The following is a 20,524-nucleotide window of genomic DNA, read 5'->3' as shown; positions in this document are numbered from 1 at the left end:
TGAAATGTGGCTGGCATTTTTGAGTCATACATTTATTTTCTGTTGACATTATATTGAACTAATTTACATCAAACAAGAACAGGATACATGGCAATGCATTTTATTAAGAGTTTTTTCGGTGTTATTTAGACCAATTTGATTTCTTTCAGCACACATTTAGGAAACTGAACTGGAACAATACAGTATAAAACTCTCTTTAGATAACATGTGCATTTGCAAATACAACTAAAATGACATTCAACTGTAACACTACTAGTATAATGTACTAATACAAGAACAGAAAACAAAGATTCAGTTGGTCTGCTGATCATTTTACAAGAGTTATTCAAAGTGTAATTCATTTACAAGTATATGTTGTTTTTTGGAAAGGCAATGCACTGGTTAACATTTTGTTTTAACTGGTGTTTGTGTGTATATATATATACCCAATATACAAATTGATTATATATATAACGGACAAAGTTGGTATTAAGTGTATTATGTACAGTTTTGTACTTGGTATGGAATGTTAACGCACAGGAAGAGTATTCCAAAAAGATTTATTCGGGTGGGGGGTACTTGAAAATTGATTCGGGTAGGGGGGTACTTGAAATATTTGTGGCTTTGGCAGGGGGGTACTTGAAAAATTTTGGAATATGGCAGGGAGGGGGGTACTTGAAAAAAAAATTAGGGTTTTACAAAAAATCTCCCGACCCCCCCCCCCCCCCCCTAACAATTTCAAGTTTTTGTGAAAGCAGCCTAAGAGAACGAGGTGTCAGGAACCCTGCTTAGACTATTGATATTTAAATTTTTTTGGATGCATTTTGGTTAACACTTCTGTCTTCTTTTGCTTTTTACATGTTAGGGCTGTCTTGTAAAGCTTGCAAATTATTGTCTGAAAGTGTCTGTGATTAGCCTAACCATTACCTTTAGAAGTAAAAATCCTCCAGGGCTTCTAGGGGGAGACCCCCTAGAAGAACAGCATCTTTTTACTCTCTGTATTACCCTGTGCGAAAACCAAACAGAAAATTGTAGGTGTTCAACATTGACGTAAAAAAAATCCGGATATCTCAAAGAAGGAAAGAAAAAAAGTTGCCAGCATAGGCGAAGGAGAGAAAAAATAATTCACAGGCAAGCAGGTGGGAAAAAATAATGACTCCACCAATCTTCCAAGGCCCCCCCCCCAGGATATCGAATGGTCTACCCCTAAGTGGTATCAATCTAAGCATGTAGTGGAAACTGGTGTAAGGTTTTTGAATTAAATTATTCTAGTTTACATAGATACACATACATACATACATACATACATACATACATACATACATACATACATATATACATACATACATACATACATACATACACACACACACACACACACACACACACACATACATACATACATACATAGCATACAGACAGACAGACAGACAGACAGACATTTACCCATGTATACAGAACAAATCTTTAGTAGGATTGCTTATTGTACCTAGCGTTCGAACATAAGGCTGTGGTCAGAATTTACGGCAGGGGGGCTGGAGAGAAATTGTGTGGGGCCTGAAAAAAATTGAGGTTTCAAACAGGGGGGGGGGAGGAGGCATGAAAATTGTGATGGTCTGAAAGGGGGCGAAATATTTTGCTCATGAATCAAATTAAACCTCAGGAGCGGTCGTTTAGTAAGTATTAAAATTAACAGATTTATGGCTTCGCCGCAATACCTTCTAAAATCTATATTCAGTGTTGAGTTGGGTGACAGCCATGCGAATGTATTGTGTATGCCTGCCTTCCCCCCCCCCTCTCTCTCTCTCTCTCTCTCTCTCTCTCTCTCTCTCTCTCTCTCTCTCTCTCTCTCTCTCTCTGGTCTCTGTATCTGTCTATAATGTGCGGCAGTATATTTTATTATAATTTGAGTGGGCATTCATTCACTGTATTATCTATGTCAAATCTGAATATTACATTAAAATTCATAACTTGGGAAAGAAAGTAGGAACAATATAAGGTCAAGAGTAACATCACCTCAGGCCCAGACTCATTTAGTTCTGTTTACAAATATAAACAAAACAGAATAAACATACAAGTAAACACACAAAAAACAAGTAAACAAACAAACAAACAAACAAAATAAACTGACAAATGAGTAGATACATACATGAGTAAACGACAACAAATCAACGAACAACCAAACACTACCCCCCCCCCCCCCCAAATGGTCACATATGGAAATAACCCACGGTTATTTCCATATGTGACCATTTCGGGGGGGGGGGGCAGTGTTTGGGTGTTCGTTGGTTTGTTGTCGTAATACTCATGTATGTATCTACTCATTTGTCAGTTTATTTTGTTTGTTTGTTTGTTTGTTTGTTTGTTTACTTGTTTATTTATCTGTTTGTTTGTTTACCTGTATGTTTATTCTGTTTTGTTTATTATTGTAAACAGAACTAAATGAGCCTGAGCACACTGTGGTTGGAATTGATACAACTTGCTTTAAATTACAACTATTGATAACTGATTTAATGTTCACACGGTTGAAATCGCCAAGAATAATGATACCAGTCTCGGGTGACGTCGACTTTGAAATTGTATTGTCAACAACATTTCATAATATGACTTGTCAAGGGTTTTTCATCACTACCAGGTGGGTGGTATATACAGCCAATTATATTAGCAACTGGTTTACTCCCCTTGGTAGCCAATGAGGTCGCGCAGTGCACCATACAGATTCGATGTTGTCACTCTGATAGCCTAGAAGTCTAGGCTGTAGAGTCTCATTTATATACAACCCCACCCCCCACCCCCACCACCACCACCACCACATTGCTTTTGTCGGTCTTTGCGAAAAAGGTGACCATTTTCTATGGATATATAATGTTTTTGGTGATATCTTCTGAGAACTAAGTTTCAGTCACCGCGGCAATTTGGATATCATTCATATTATATTGCATACAGTCCGAAGTTCACCTACTTTCCTAACCAATGATCTTGCATTGTATAACATTTCATTGGGAAGGGTCTTGATCTTTACCTTCTCATTTGACATCTGTAAGGGCGACCCTTTGTTTTTATTTTTCTGTTTCTCATCTCCCGACCGACCCTAATTTGCAGCTCCGACATCAGAAAAACAAAACAAAAAAAACCACTTTTTTTTTTTTTTTTTTTAAATTTCCGACCGACCCGAGTTCAACACAGCAAGATTGTAAGGTTCGAACGAACATCAAACCTTCCTCATGGCGTCTACCCCCCCCCCCCCTCCCCCACTGCACCCACCCCCTTTGTTACGTCGTGAAGAGTCGTTGAGGTTTGAGGGACAGGGCTTGAAATTAATACCGTCGTGCTGTACATTTTGTAGTCCTGCTTGCATACGGAGGAATTCGGGACTCGATTCTGACAATTGTCCCTCCCCCTCCGTCCTGCGAAGAGCCAGCCGTGAAATACGGACTTACAAAAAATGCCGGTAACTAAGGAATAAAATCGCCCAGTGGTCAAATATTAGCAATAAATCTATTATTTAGTCGGTTTACCTCATTTTGACTGCAAAAGTCCTATAGCAGATGACCAAAACTATCAAAATCGGAACTTTTCAAATTCTATCGTAAATTTAATCACTTCTCCTTACGTACGTCGGCGCAAGTGTCTCTGGGTAATTATTCATTCACTCGACGATATCAAATGTGGCGGTGTTACGAGGGTTACTTGAATGTTGCAGTTCGCACTTGAAAAGGTCCGATTTCGACGCTTTTTGTGATCTGAGCAGGGAATACTACCGTCAGAGGAATCGAAATGGCGTAGATATTCGATCGGTTGCAAATATTTGATCGGTCGGTAGGTAATTCTTTTGCAATTGGCGCGGGTACATTTTGCTGGCGGTGTAGTAATAGGCAAACTCTATTGCTCTTTGCATGACGGTGTTTAGAGTCAAGTCAGTAATACAGACTCGTGCACCGTCATGGAAGCAGGACTATACATTTTGCTGCACTAATAGTAATAGCTCAGAATATTTCTATCATTTTCAAAATTATGCTTAACATTGGTAAAAGTCATATTGCATTCCTCAAAAAACAATTTCTTGGCCAGTTTTTAGCTTTAAATCAGTTGTATCATCGGGGAAATGACCGACTCCGAGCTCCGTAATGGCAATGCGTTTGATCATGACCCATGACATCACGCATGACCTTGGAAGACGTTCTTTGTTCATTGCGCATGTGCAATATTATGAAATTATCACGGAGTCACGTAGCATGGGCACTCACGATGTTTGTTACAACTTACAAGCTTCAATTGTGTCATAAACACAGGTTTTAGGCATGGATGTTACAAAAATTGTACAAAACGACTCAAAAGGAGCTGTGATAGATGATCATTTAAATAGCTTCAGCATTGGAATGTTTGAATGTTATCTGGCGGATTACTTTGACAAGTTCATGCTGAAGCAAAATGTTTCATAGTAGTATTAAATGATTTGTATAAATGAAAATTCCTCTAGCAAACTGATGACAATCACGCAAGTGTTTCAGAAAGTTGCATACTAAGTTCAAATTGGATAACTTGAAAAAAATGCAAGCTATGCCAATGCCACTTTGATTAATAGGACGAATGTATTAGTACTCCTGATAAAATCATACAATAGTTCATGGCTACAGATATATACCCATCACAGGATGATAACTATTCATCTTCTTACAAAGTTGTTCTACGGACTTGTCAACCTTGCTAAAATGAAGGAAAGAGACCTGTAACAAGGAATTCAATAAAGAGAAGAGAAAATAAGTTGTAGAGAGACTGACAGGACAGAAAGGACAGAGAATAGAACTGAAAAAATACAGATTTTTTTCCTTGCCCCCCCCCCCTTTTTTTTTATTTCGCCCGCCCCGCCTGACTATTCCACTGGAGATGAGAAACAAAAAAAAGGTCACCCTAATGGCAATATTGTCCTGTGACAGCTGTATTGCTGATATTGGGATGGACCCTCCATCACACGATTGGTAACAGTTTGTTCTTGCCTGCTGCGATGCCTCTCTTGATTGGCTGGGCTTTACACAATTTCAAGTTTCTTAGTGGTGGTGACATTCAGTCAGTACAATAGTGGATTATTCACAACGGTGTTCATAATCCCAGTCAACATATCGCTCTTGAATATGCAAAAGACATCCTTACATGTAATCCTTGCAGGTAGTTTGAGACATGTAATGTAGGAAAAAGCACTCATATCAAACCAGCAGGGCAACTTGTTGACGGTTTGGCGGCTAAGAAGCGGGCCATTTGATACTTCAAGCATTCACAAATACAGACACCACTGTATAAATATCAAAATGCAACGAAATACACCAAACATTCGTAAAAAAGGTGCTGCCGAAGCGCAATCACAAGAAAGAAAGAAAGAAAGAAAGAAAGAAAGAAAGAAAGAAAGAAAGAAAGAAAGAAAGAAAGAATGAATGAATTAATGATGTCATTTGATTTGTGACGTACGTACATCATGAATACATAGCAACCTTCGCGTACAGAAATAACATTGGTAATTTAATCTGGATGATATGGTACTAGCCCCCACTCCACATTAAATGGGTCGGCACCTGATGGCCTCGGTCCTTGGCTTATCGAGTCCGTGAATACAATACGTGCAGTTAGGCTCATTTAAATATACTTATGTATCTGACTGAGGTGGTACATGTATAATGTTTGGGTTCAAACAGTTAGCTCACAGGCAGGCAGTTGCGGGCAATTTGAGAAGGTAAGCAAAGTGTATCAGTTTACTGTTAATGTAAATCATTTTCTAAAAATGTGTCTACACATATATGGCAGTACAAGATCTGCACATTGTATGTGGTTCATCCCTCTCAAAATCGGTGATTTAAGTTTGCCTTGTGTGATCCCGCTATGACCCGACCTTCAGTTAAGGTTATATGTTCGTGTGAGTTATATCGTAATCACTGATACAAAACAACAGCGTATGCCCCTGATGTAGGTCAGGGCTTTGTTTATACTGTATTTGTCATATTCTAAAATAAACTGTTGACGTGCATTTGGACTGTTCTTGCAATAATTATTCCAATAATTAAGGGTCAATGCGGACTCATTTACTTGTGTATTTAAATGTACAGTACAGTTTTCGCCTAAGCTGTCGCATTTTTCGCGTTCGCTTCGCTTCGCCTTCGCAGTCGCATCGCCTCATTATCGCTTCAATCAATTCGCTTCGTAACTTGGAATCGCTTCATGACGGCATTCGCATCGCAGTCATTTCGCTTCGCTTTCGCTTCATGTTCGCATCGCATCAAAAAACAATGAAGGTCGCTTCACGTCAAACAACAATGAAGGTGAAGCGATACTCTGAAAGGTGTGACAGTATTTGCATATCTGTTTTCACTGCTGTACGTCGTGAATTCTGTCTGTTACGCACATTACAAACCTAAAACTCAAAATTCTGAGTTAGGTTCTATGCATGGATTTATTAGGGGGTGGTGCGTTATATTGTCCCCAATTACCAAATCGTCCCCGCTAGGGTTGGTCGGCCGGTGCCGTGAACACGGCCACAACTGTCACAACAATTAAATGGAATGACCAGTCAAATCGATTTTACAAACGGGACGATCCCTTTGTACAAACCACTAACATACACATGTTAACAAATGTAGAAAAAGCAATTGCACAGTGGTGAGCAAAAATAAAGTGGTGATAAACACAAGTCCTCTTTGCAGAAAACCCGGTACACTACGATGTCCTACGTTCCTCATAGGTCACGAACACCGCAATATATAATGGGCGAATAATGTAGTGAAACGTCCAACAGTATGTAGCGAAACGCCAAACTACGTACCAAATTGACAATTTATCGAAACGACCGTAATGCTGTCATCTGTATAAGTTGCAATGCGACGTTAAATTGCTTGCTAATTTGACTAATTTGTAACCATTCACTCGATCCGAGACAATAACACACGTAACCCCCACCTAGTACCTGCACACGGACGACCGGTGTCGCCGACTAAAGTAGCGAGATCCGTTCACGTCTGAGCAGCAGACCTACTTTGTTTTTAGAAATCACGACAACGCGAAAATTCGAGCAAATATTTTATATGTTACAGCAGTCGATAAAGTCATGGAGGTAAAACAGACGTGGTCGGCAGTTGAATAGATCATCGGACAAAAACAATGAAACTGCGTGTTGGAGATTATGAAATAAAAGCCCGGGAATTTCTCTGAAAACTGCACGAGAAATATCGACAGATTAGTTTTATTTTTATTTTGTAAAATAATCAATCGTATAATATTTTATTGTCATTCTTTCAAAACTCCAAAACATCGCCAAGCTATTGTCGGAACTCTGGGCATGTACTTTGTGTAGCAACTATAAATCGCAGTTGTTGTTCATGTTCGTTCCGGAGGAGACATTCACGTAGGATGGTCTCCAAAACCACGTTCTAACAAAACTAGGCCGATCGGAATTTAAAACTAAACTCATCGATGGATTGCTGAAAACGAGAACTCCAAACAGTCATCGTATCAATCGTAATTGCGCAATTTGCAATGATGCGAAAGTTGAAATCTCCCTATATACTGAGCTGATCAATATTCATGATATGCCATGACATCATGCATGTCCCGCTTCGAATACGTCACTATTTTTCCCATATAAGGGTAGTACAATGCAAATTTCAGATACATAAATAGGTCATGAATGACAGCGCTGACTTCAGCTGGAGATCGACGATTATGAACACGGAAGTGTTCCACGCTCCCACCACGTAATTTTACCAAATAAACGTTGATTTTTATGGTAACCACATATTGAAAAATGATATAAAATAGGCCGAGTCTGCTGACAAGCATTGTCACCAGAACAATATGCTGCTGACAAGCGTGACCTTTGACACCCATTATGATGCGTTTTGGCGTCAAGTGTAAAACGTTCTTATTACCCTTGAAATTGATTGCACTTTATCACTTTATCAAACACCATCAGTTCTTAAAACTTAATTTACGTGTGATAGCTCCTGTTTTTTTCCAACAACCGCGTACTCTCACATGTACACTTCACCGCCTATATGCTCCATGGCCATGGCCGCGTATGTGATGTAGTATACGTGCAACGTGTAAACAGTAAAGGTAATTAATCTAAAACAACTAAAGTTTGTTGCATCAATAACATTCATTATTGTGAAGGACAAGTAAAATGCGTATAGTTTTTGTGGTGTTGCGTGGTCTTTTTACTTGTTTTATCCCATGTGCAGTGATGGCCTCAAAGTAATGACATACAGCTGACGACAGCTCACCGGCCGCGCAAGTTAAACGCCGAATCGTGAAATAAACATTAAATCTCAGTACTATTAAAGCTGGGGTGGGAAACTTGAAACTACTACAGGTAGGAAAACGACACGGTGACGGTATTACTCCATTCCGGGACTTAATTGTGTCAAAGGTACGGGTCAGTACTAGCGCACATGGTACGTTGACGTCGACCAGGCTGTAGTACACACGTACGCTCGGCGCTTGTCACGAGAACAATATGCTGCTGACAAGCGCTGGTCACCAGACACTCCGTATAAAATAACATCAGGCTGTTGTACAGGTTGTTTGAGGCCCACGCGAGTGGAAAATCGCTCTCGTGGATTTTAATTTGCGCGAGCGGTAGGCGAGCGGAGCGATCGCTCGCCTCAAAAGGCATGCCCTGATTTATTAACGCAAATTTAACCAAAAGGGTTATCGTGCCGTAGACAGAAAAGTAAAGTACAACCCCGCATAATTTTAGTAGCCGTAATGATCTATACTTTTCGTTTCAAATCCTTTATCATGCAAATATGTGGGTATAATAGCGCATGTTCCACACAATGCGATTCAGAAACAAAGTTGACGCGATGCGAATGGGGTGCGATGCGAATGCGAACTCAACGCGAAAAGGAAGCGAAGTGAAAGCGATGTTTAATTGAAGCGAACTCCCGTAAACTTGAGATTGAGGCGAAGCGAAAGCGAAGCTGAAGCGATGCGAACGCGAATTGAGGCGAAAACTGTACTGTATGTATGTATGTATGTATGTATGTATGTATGTATGTATGTATGCATGTATGCATGTATGTAGGTATGTATGTATGTATGTATGTATGTATGTATGTGTGTATGTATATGTATGTGTGTATGTATGTATGTATGTATGTGTGTATGTATGTATGTATGTATGTGTATGTATGTATGTATGTATGTATGTATGTATGCATGCATGCATGCGTATGTATGTATGTATGTATGTATGTATGTATGTATGTATGTATGTATGTATGTATGTATGTATGTAGAGTCTAGCCTCGTTAGAACGAACTCGCTCATAACGAAAACCCGGTTAGAACGAACTATGGCGCTTCATTGGGGCCTTTATTATGTACATCTTATTTGACTCGCCTCGACAACTTATTTGGCAACTCGACATCTTATTTGACTCGCCTCGACAACTTATTTGGCAACTCGACATCTTATTTGATTCGTCTCGACAACTTATTTGGCTCCTCGATAACTTATTTGCCTCGACAACTTCTTTGGCTCCTCGACAACTTATTTGACTCGCCTCGACAACTTCTTTGGCTCCTCGATAACTTATTTAGTCAACATGTATGACGTTCTGTTGTAGGCGATATTTTAGCATCCCTAGCTCCCCTTCAGTAAATATGTGCTCTCTTGCGCAAACGTCACTTCGCGTCATACAAAATCTGCTGTTACGTCAAAGAGCGTCATCAAAGTTTTGTGTAGTTTTTTTGAAGAGTGACTGGTGGGTCCTCACAATGTTGACCCGGAAACGCGGAAGTAAATGTTATATAACCAAAGTATACGTTCTAAATATGTTGGAGAAGAGATCAAACAGAGCTGTCCGAGAGGAGAGAGGACTTAATGATGGCTTACCGCTTTATCTCGAGAAGGAAACAACAGAGTATCGGATACGTCACGCGTGTCTAGTCTGTGGAGATTACATGTACTTTGTCACAGGTAGAGAAATTTAAACTTTATCTAAATATATTCAATACGCTATTTATTATTTAATTATTTGTTGTGATCCCGTCCATTATTACTGTCTGAGGATCGTTCTGTGTACGTTCACGGTGACACAGCACAGTCAGTGTCACTTGTGAGCTAGTTCTATTCAGGCATCGTCATATTCAAAATATACCGTCAGCATTGATAATAGTTTTGAATATCGTAAATACCAAATAACACCATTACTTATGACCCATCACCATTCTTGAATAGGATTAAGGGGTCGGTCAGTTCCTTCGGCCTGGGGGTGGGGGGAGGGGCTCACCCTGTTTTTGAAATTGGCAGTGGGGGGGGGGTCATGCTGTTTTCAAAATTGTGGATAGGGGGTCATTGTGTTTTGGATTGTGATGGAAGAAAAAAATCCTCTTTCTACAATGGCATATAGCCTTGTCTGAAATGTGGTACATGTCAATATTTGTTCTTCTCCCTGTTTCTTACATGATTTCTTTAATATTCCTTATTAGTTCACGCATAGCAATAAATATACATATACATGTATTACCTAGCTACCACACTAGTTACAGAACATGTCATGTAAATGCTTGGCTGTTTCACAATCAGTGCTTCACTTATATTGCACTTTGGGGCAAAAGTGAACTTGAAGGTTTTGTAATGGTAATCTTCATAGATAGTTTATAAAAGAAGTTAATCTAAAATTTTCCTTACTCGTCACTATGAACTTGTCTGAAGGGATTAATACACTTTCTATTTTGGACACTACATGTTATTGACACTACAAATCACCACATCTCATCAGATTCCAGTTTCTATTATACACTCGGTATGACAATTCCTAAAGTTCTCTAACATACCGGTGACTTTACTGTACATGCAATATTAATGCCACTATACCAATGTTACAGGGCCATTTTTATGTGACATGGGAAACTCATTTAAAACTTACATTTACATTAGCTATTCGAAGCTTGGAAATATTACCTCAAAGGCAATGAATAACCTAAACATTGTCTTAATAGAAGCCAAAAACTGCAGATCTGCCAGGGGGAAAACCCCAAGGACTCCCTCACCCCCAGAGGCCACTCTTGCATTCAACCAACAATCAGATGCACCAACAACCTGTCATAATGGTATTGAACTTTTCTTAAATATTTTCACCCAATTGTAATTTGAGATTTTCAATTCCAAAATGTTTTACATTCATTGCAGGTTAATGCAAGCAATAATATCCAAACTGAAAGTTGTGAAATTGAGAAACATGTAATTCTACTTTTGTTTTTTTTTTAGCCGGGGGGGGGGGGGGGGGGGGATGTAAAAAGTGACCCTCCCTCAATTTTCTTTCTCCAACAAATGACCATGCCCTGTAAAAAGATTTTAATGAAAAACATTTTTAACTGCCTCTCTGTGGCATAGTTGTTAGAGCTCAAGATTAGAAACAGATAATTTTTCTGTAGTAAGATCCCACCACATTGATAATTTTTAAAGGCATCACAGTTTGTGTTTGTATCAAAGCCTGTGTTTTGATCTATTGGCTGAGCTGAAGGCCGGAACTACCAAAGCCTAGATGGAGTGCACAACTGACAACCCCAGGGCTGATTGGTCAACATCTCAACTCCACCACATTATTACCAATATCTTGTAATGTTGTTCCCCCATTACTACTGTGAGACCCACTCTGCTCCTCACACCAATTTCCATTTTCTAAACTATGGCCCTCCCTGAGGACCCATTTGGAAAAAGTACCCCCCCCCCCCCCCACACACACACACCTTATTATTTCTTAGGGCTCTATTACATAGCTATTCTGTCACCAATTTCAACTATTGGTTCCTATGTTGAGTGTTTTTTTCATGTTCATTTTGAGATTAAAAATGATGATTCAACATTGTTCTGTTTGATGTTTTATGTTGACAGGTCAGCCTTCAAAGTTGTATTACTCGACAAATCCAGTTCCTTCTCTACACATGAGACATACAGTGTCACAATCCCCATCCACAGGCAGAATGGAAAGATATGAACAAACCATGCAGAGGTCAGAAAAAAAACTCAGTGGACATCAGAGAGGTTCCCTTCTACATATTTTCCAGCAATAAAATTAAACCAGCTGATTCAGTAGTGAGTTTAATAGACACCGAGACTTTAAAAGAGGGACATCGCACCATTTCAACACAGACAGTGCAGTGGTACAGATATTTCTCATGCAGAGATAATGAGACTTTATATATAGAGATTAATAATTTGAGAAATGCACCAAGACGGACTCAACAGAATCAGGAACAGTTTACTGTTTTTACTAAACCATTGATGCTAATAATGAAAAGGTGAAGTTTTATACCGGACTTAAATTTCACGACAATAATGACTGTATTATATTCAGTCTGGTTGAAAGGTACATGTACAGTATTTACTAAATTTCAATAAGTATTGTTGGCAATGACAAAACTTGGCTTGAATTTTTGATTAGCTTAAAGCATAATTAGAATCGTTTGTGGCAAAGTATCCTGTTTCATCCTACTGCACTTCAGTTTTGTATCCTTTCATGGATGCTTCTTCAGGCTGACTGATGACACTCGTGCCCTTAGAGGTTGTTTTCATTACTTGTGTAATGACTCCTACTGAAAACCCCTCACTCACTTGTATTCTCTTTGGCTGAATGAAGAATTAAAAAAATCTTTGGGAATTTATAAGTAATGGCCACCTATGCCTGAGTCCACTGTATTTTGAGACCCACATTTAGTAATTAGAGTCAACTAAGGGTAGCAATATTAGAATAAAATTGGGCATACCTATTAATTTGTGTTGTTTTGAAATATATACAAGGCCAAAGTACTAAACACCTATCACATCAGTATGCAGACATAGTAGCTAAGATGAAATGTAAGTCACCAGGCGTTCATCTTATAAATAAATATTTCTAGTTAATCACAGTTGTAGTTGTTGTTCTAAATAACCCCTCATTATCTCCTTTTAACTTTCTATTTTCACTTGTGGCCCATTGTCTTAACTTACATGTACACACAGTTATACATATGAGCATGTGTCCATAGGTGGATGCATGGTTAGTATACTCCTTTTTTACGGATTTCTCTACAAAATCATTGTTTCAACCACTATATTTCCATCATTGGTCTCACTCTTAGATAATATAGTACTGCCTATGTTTCACATTTTACTGGCTACATTTAAAATTAGCTACATCCCTATGTACATCCATCCATCCATCCATTCACCCACCCACCCACCCATACATTACATTACATTACATTACATTTCATTACAGTACATTACATTACATTACATTACATTACATTACATTACATTACATAATGTATAGAAACATGAAATAAATCAAATTTAAAAAAAACTTGCATACCCAACAAGGTAAATATTACATGATCATTCACAGTCAACAACAGTAACACATGTCAAATTCTCAGGATATAAAGCTGCAGGGCAGCAACTCAATATTCCATTCAGATGTAATGAAGGAGTTTACACAAGACTGGATCTTTCAGTCTACAGATCCTCAAGTAAAGTACTGTAACAACAATGTAGAATGTGCTGCTCACACTAATATACTGAGGATAAATCATATGAATTCAAATTGTCCACCATCTTGATTTCCATAGGTTCTTCTTATAGAATTCTTTGAATACAGCAGATTACCACTACCTTGAACATGCTAGACTGTTTATAGCATGGAAACGGTATGATTGCACTAAAGAAAAGCATACACACATATCTGCTTTATAGTGATGTGACTAAAATACACAGGAAAGGACTCTTCAATTCTTCAGTCAAGCTATTTTTGTCTATAATCATACACACTACCTTAAAGTGGCCATACATGGATGAGGATTTATTTTGAATTGTTTATTTATAAAACAATGTTATCATGGCTTCCTTCAATGTGAAATAATACTGACCAAGTCTATGTAAGTCATTACATTGTAAAAAGCTAAAATAATGTGTAAAAAGTTTGATATTGTACATACAATAACAAACATGTTATACATTTATTAATCTTTCAGAATTTGAGTTACAAACAAAGGACTTAACATATGTTGTTTCACATTGTTTTATAAATTGAAAATCCAAAATAAATAGCTAATCCTCATATCCATATGGCCATTTTAATCCAGTTCAGTGACTGACATGGGTAGAGTTTCAATGATTATCAATGACTGACTATAATATATACTTTTTACATAATGGATACAGCAACTGTCTTACACCGATTTTCATTGATTAACTAACACATACTCTTTTAACTGGATTCAGAGACTGACATACACTAAGTTTCAATGATTGTTCAGTGACTGTCTGACTTGCACAGAGTCATTTATAAAGTAACCAGTAGGCTTTGTCTCAGTCTAGTCTACAAATGTAGCTGTTTTTGATTTTCACAGATGCCTCAATTCAAGCTAAAATAATAATGCAGCTAAATTGTTACACACAAAAAACAACTTCTTACAAATAATCACCACACAAAAATATGCAAAACACAATTCACAGACATGTCTGGTTTTGCATAAAAATGGGGTGCTTTAATAACCAGCAAGATCAGAACTAAATGTATTAAATTGATTAAACAAAGCACTCCACCTTTCTATTACAGTGAAAAATGGCAGAAAGGTACTGAAAACGGTGAGCTAGAAAATGATAAAACTTTGGAATTGCAAAACTTGAAAATTGTCTGTGCACTGAGTAACTGCAACCCTGGTGAGATTGTCTGTAGACTGAGTATGTGTAACCATGGCATGATAAGATTGCCTGTGGACTGAGTAACTGTGACCATGGCAATAAAATATTGTCTGTACCCTGATTAACTGCAACTGTGGTTGCAGTTAATCAATTATTATTGCAGTTAATTAATTTTGGTTCATCTAAGGCTTGTTTAACACCATGAGCACAGCATTCACCAAGACCAGCCATGTAATCAGTGAGCTGCTACTATCTTTCCACCAATCTCAACAATCACTCATGGATTCAGTGGTTTCTTTATCAAGTGCTGACAATACAGGACCTAAAATAAATAGATATTTTGTTAGCAGGTTACTAAAATACTGATTAGATATTTTATGCCTATATCAAAATAAGCTATGGTAAAATATTGTTTCTATTCATCTATGGCATGTTTATTTCTGTTTCACATGAAAACACTTGGCACAGTGAATCTCAGTTTGTTTTACTCCATGATTTCTAGGACGAGAATCTCAAAATCAATTAAGATTAGGGACAATTGATTTATCCTCAATATTATCATGCAATACAAAAACATTACAATTAATCAGCATAGATTAGAGATGATTAATTATATAGACTTCTGTTTATATTGTGCATGGAGTGCAAAGCATATTCAAACACTAGACTGCACACATGTATTCTATATTTGTTTCTTATAAAAGTGATGTGATCATTATGGGATGTATGAATGTGTGTTGAATCAGTGCCAGCTGTTTGTGTATACATATGACATGTATCTTATCAACATGTTGGTGTTTTTTTAAAATGATAAACAACAGTGTGATACAACAACTAAGTGAGTTCGTTAAATGTGTGCTACATAGCAATGATGCTTCTTTCAACTTCAAAACTGCTGGCACAATGTAATACTTGATTGGGATGTGGGAAGGTGGAGGGTGGTCCTTCAAAAATAGTGTCAGCACCTTCGTTGACATTGTGAAGTGACGCTACATATGAGGAATAGTATATAAATTCTATAGTTAATGTAAATATAACCACTGCACTTCAAATTAGTTTTCAATTGAAAACACAGGCGAAAATCTTACCTGTGGCAGTGCCTCGCTACAATTACTAGTAGTACTAGTAGTAGTAGTAGTAGTAGTAGTCGTCGTACGAGTCGTAGTTCATTGTGGACATATAACGTAAACACTTCTTTCAAGTTTCACCCATCCTGACACAAATTGATTGAATGCCTCTAGGATATTCCACAGATCGATATCTGATTATTGATATAAACATGGATAATGACGATGTGTCTTGTATTGTGAGATGTGTGATACTCTCGGGCAGCAACGTATAGTTTCTGAGTGGTATGCATACGATTGCGATTCACTTCGTCCCATTTTCAACTCGTCCCATTTCAACTCGCCCCAATTTCAACTCGCCCCATTTTCAACTCGCCCCATTTTTAACTCGTCCCATTTTCAACTCGCCCCAACAACACTAGGAAACGTTTATAAATCTAAACGATACATGGACTCGAAGTACGGGAACCGAAAAATTTACATGATTTTACCTACGTAGCCAGTTGAAGCGTAGCAAATGTAACATTTCGTAGCAGAAAGTGGTGTGGGTTTTGGCTAAGTGTTTGGTAGATCTAGAACTTATACTAGCACAACAACTTTCCTCAGTCATGGAATATCACATTTCACACTTTTAGGACGTAATGTTTACAACCAAATAAAACGGGTTTTGGAGACGTGTCTCGATCCTCTCCCTAGTTACTTTAACGCAAACTAAATATTGTAGTATGTGTTTACAGCGCAAGTGGTACTTCATTAGTGGAATACGAGATACCACATACCCTCCAAACTTAGTACTACTAGCTTCGATTTCATATATGCACAGGTAAATTATATTGTTAAGAGTTGGGGCGAGTTGAAAATGGGGCGAGTTGAAATTGGGGCGAGTTGAAAATTGGACGAGTTGAGTGGGACGAGTTGAAATGGGACGAGTTGAAATTGGGACGAGTTGATCCGTCACCGTATGCATACCGTCTGATGTATTTCCGGGTCATGATACAACGGTACCTCTAGCCTACTGAAAAGTATTCTAAGAATAATACATGTCACATTTGACTCGACTCCTTTTTCTGATGCTCGATAACTTATTTGGCATGGTAAACATTTCCAGTGACTTGGGGTGTTCAAATTAGGTCTACCAGCAGAACGTGCGATAGAGTACTTGAATGAGATGTACACATGGCGAATATGCAGATGACGACTCAAATAAGTTGTCGAGGCGAGTCAAATAAGTTATCGAGGAGCCAAAGAAGTTGTTGAGGCAAATAAGGTATCGAGGAGCCGAATAAATTGTTGAGGCGAGTCAAATAAGTTATCGAGACGAATCAAATAAGATGTCGAGTTGCCAAATAAGTTGTCGAGACGAATCAAATAAGATGTCGAGTTGCCAAATAAGTTGTCGAGACGAATCAAATAAGATGTCGAGTTGCCAAATAAGTTGTCGAGGCGAGTCAAATAAGATGTACATAATAAAGGCCCCAATGAAGCGCCATAAACGAACACAATTCAAAGGTACCGTTCCCTTGCTATTGTTTCCTATGTAAATAATGACGTTTAGAACGAACGCACGTTTCACAAATACCCGTTTACAATGAACATATTTTCCTCTAAAAATAAATAAATTTTACTGCTATGCTACCCAAAAAGTAAATATTGCTGATGGATCAAATGTATGAATAATAATAATAGTGATAAATACTAACAACAAATGTACGTACGGCTGTCCAAACTTCTTAATGTCAGAATAAGAAATGTCACTAAGATAAAGTCAGGCAATATATTGCTACAGCACCTTAAAATACTGGCTCAACTCTTATTTCACATTTTGGTTTTGACAGATCGATCATCAGAATATAATCGATACCGTTAATCTCTCGTGCTGCCGTGGGCAAAGTCTTTAGATTTTCGCCCATACACTCAATAATTATTGGATGTAACAGAACCATCGTCCAAACGACGGTCTCTTTTACGGCACCGTCGAAACGTGCCGTCCAGATGGTTTGTTATTTCGTAGTAAGGCGGAAGAAAAAACAGTTCTGGTTTGGGAGAATGAACAGAACGTATGTGATTTGTTATGCTTGAAGTATGCACGAGTTAAATTATATTAAATTTGAAGTATGTGTTTTGATGTTATAGCCTAATTACCAAAAATCATAATTACTTATGCAAATGAGTAATTAAAACTAAAAGCCACATTATCAAACTTTATATGGCAAATTGAATTTGTTATCATTAATGTATGTACCAAATTATGTTGCGTTCGTAGCGTGCACTCGAAACTAGTACTCATTAATTATGCAAATGACTAACTAAACTTTATTGGACAAGGGCACCCTGGTATCATGAATGTATGTACCAAATCATATATAATTTGACGGTCGCACTCTGCCTAATTACTGAAAATCATTACTTAAGCAATGACTATTCAAAACTTAAAGCTACATCAACAAGTTTTTCAGGGTATGTGCCCTTTGTTTTGTTTGAAGTATGTACCAAATTATATTCAGTTTGAAGTGTGCATTCTTAAGATATAGCCTGATTACTGAAAATCATTAATTATGCAAATGCATGCAAGCTATATACTATCAAACTTTGTTATTATCAATATTAATGTATGTACCAATTACGTTGAATTTGAAGCTCGCAGTCTTAAGATATAGACTCGTCTAACTACAGAAAACCATTCATTATGCAACTGTATCTTTAATATTAGTGGTATGTTTACCAAAACACACACATACTTTTTATCCCTAAATTATAACCTTCCCTTACGGAAGGTAAAAACCGATTCAATCTCATGTATTTGAGATTCACCTCGAGCTCGATGAGGAGAGTGCACATGTTCAAAACAACACAGCGACAATTGAATACAGTTCGATTCGGGATTTCCATGCTACTACCTTGCGAGTATGCATGTTTCAAATGCCGAAACTTCTATTTTAACTTCTATTTCAGCGACTGTTTTAACAACATATGTTAGGGGGTCTTCATAAATTACAAAGGGGGAGGGTCGGGGAAATTAGGCTCGGAAAGTTATGTAAAATGGGACCCTCCCCAACTCCGTCAAGCTAAAAAGTGGCCCTCCTTCAACTTTCTTTCTCTCTATAACATGACCCTCCATGGCCACCTATTCAAAACAAATGTTTAAGTGCCGTAAAAAGGACATGGGTCCCAGAAACAATGGTGAGGCCTTCATTCCCTGCTGGAACAAGGTCATCAGGAACTAGATTATAAGTATGCATGCTGCAGCAATTTGACATAGGCTGATATCACGGTACCTAATCCAAACCCTAACCCTAACCCCAATGACAGCGATGGGATGACATAACAATCCAAAATAACGCAATGTTAGGCAATACAATGATTCAAAGTAAAATCTGACCCTCCCCTAATCCCATTTCCTATAAAATATGGCCCTCCCCTGAGAGCCGATTTGTAAAAAGTGACCCCCCGGCCAGGCCCTCATCCCTTGTAAATACTGAAGTCTCCCTTACTTCCAATATTAATTGTACGAACATTACACACGTTGTTTTAACCTTCAGCCTTTCTACTTATAGGACAACTGCTAATATTTGGAATATGGTATCAGTTGTTAATTTCTCAAATGATGAGTATAAAGGCAGCCAGCAGGCGCCAGCACAACAGCAGATAATCAATCCAAGTAGTGGGTTGACGTCATGTAACAGTCATGAGAAGCTGAAGATGGACGTGAGACAGATGCAGAAAGTTTCAGTGTATGATATCCTGTGTGCTGCCATAACACCCCGTCCAATTGCTTTTGTTAGTACTTGCTCCACAGACGGCAAAGTAAAAAATCTGGCAATGTTCAGCTTCTTCATGCCTGTTACAAGTGAGCCTCCAACACTGGCATTTTCAATAACAAGGTAAAGATAGTCTGTTTCTTCTATATCTCTACAAATATACAACACACTGTGGTTCAAACATGAAGTAATTTCACAAGGAGTACATTAGCTATGAGATTAATTGCACATCAGGGAGTAATCTAGTTTCATCCAAACTTATTTCAATTTATGAAACTGCATCAATTAAATCTTATTAATTTGATGTATGTATTTTTAGGATGTTTATATTTCAGTTGACTATGTCTTCTGGTACATGGTTATTACATAGTGGCAAATCATTGGTGGAAATATTCGAACCCGTGCTAGAAAATTAGTTCATAATTGTCACAACAGTGACATGTATACGTTAATCACCAATATTATTCTACATTCAGCCATGGAAAATACAATGCAAATAACTTGTTGCTATGAGTTGCAGATGAGAAATTGAAAAAAAAAACCACATTTATGTGACGGATATTACCTGTTCAATGAAATAGGAATAACATAATCATACCCTGTTTGAATACATACAATTAGATTTGCTTGAGTTATACATAAATATGAGCCCATATGGCTATCAAGCCAGTCAGAATGTTTTGAAACTGTGTTGTGTTGTGTTGATACTATCCAGTTGTTCTAATAATACTTTCCTGTAGGAAAAGAGATGACTCTATGAAGGACACCTTAGTGAATATCCTGGAGACGAAACACTTTGTTGTCAATCACTGTGCTTCTTCCGTATTTGACAAAGGTTATCAAGGTAAACCTTACATTCACACACAATTCACTCGTTAAGTAACTGATATCTGTTTTTGTGCGTAATACAAAAAAAAAAGATTTACTGGATATAACAGTATTGAGTTTAAATGATCTGGTGTGTCCAAATATTTGTTTACCTACAATCATTATTGACACCTATAAATATAGGCAGGTTGGGGTGGGGCTGGGGGTATTTGAAGACGA

General features: G+C 37.9%; 2 protein-coding genes across 2 annotated transcripts; both read left to right on the top strand.

Annotated features, from left to right (window-relative positions):
- The first annotated feature begins 5,582 nt into the window (after positions 1-5,582).
- Positions 5,583-20,356, top strand: LOC144434724 (uncharacterized protein aq_928-like). The gene is made up of 3 exons (XM_078123239.1): positions 5,583-5,704; positions 19,274-19,600; positions 20,218-20,356. The coding sequence occupies exons 1-3, from the start codon at positions 5,649-5,651 to the stop codon at positions 20,354-20,356; spliced, it is 522 nt and encodes a 173-aa protein (XP_077979365.1). The 5' UTR covers positions 5,583-5,648.
- LOC144437751 (uncharacterized) lies at positions 9,696-12,855 on the top strand. The gene is made up of 2 exons (XM_078126769.1): positions 9,696-9,942; positions 11,863-12,855. Exons 1-2 carry the CDS (start codon positions 9,741-9,743, stop codon positions 12,039-12,041), a joined length of 381 nt encoding a protein of 126 aa, XP_077982895.1. The 5' UTR covers positions 9,696-9,740; the 3' UTR covers positions 12,042-12,855.
- Positions 20,357-20,524: the final 168 nt, after the last annotated feature.

Source organism: Glandiceps talaboti, chromosome 1, assembly GCF_964340395.1.
Source record: "Glandiceps talaboti chromosome 1, keGlaTala1.1, whole genome shotgun sequence".
Classification (NCBI taxonomy): Eukaryota; Metazoa; Hemichordata; class Enteropneusta; family Spengelidae; genus Glandiceps; species Glandiceps talaboti.
This window is presented reverse-complemented; position numbering and strand designations above follow the sequence as displayed.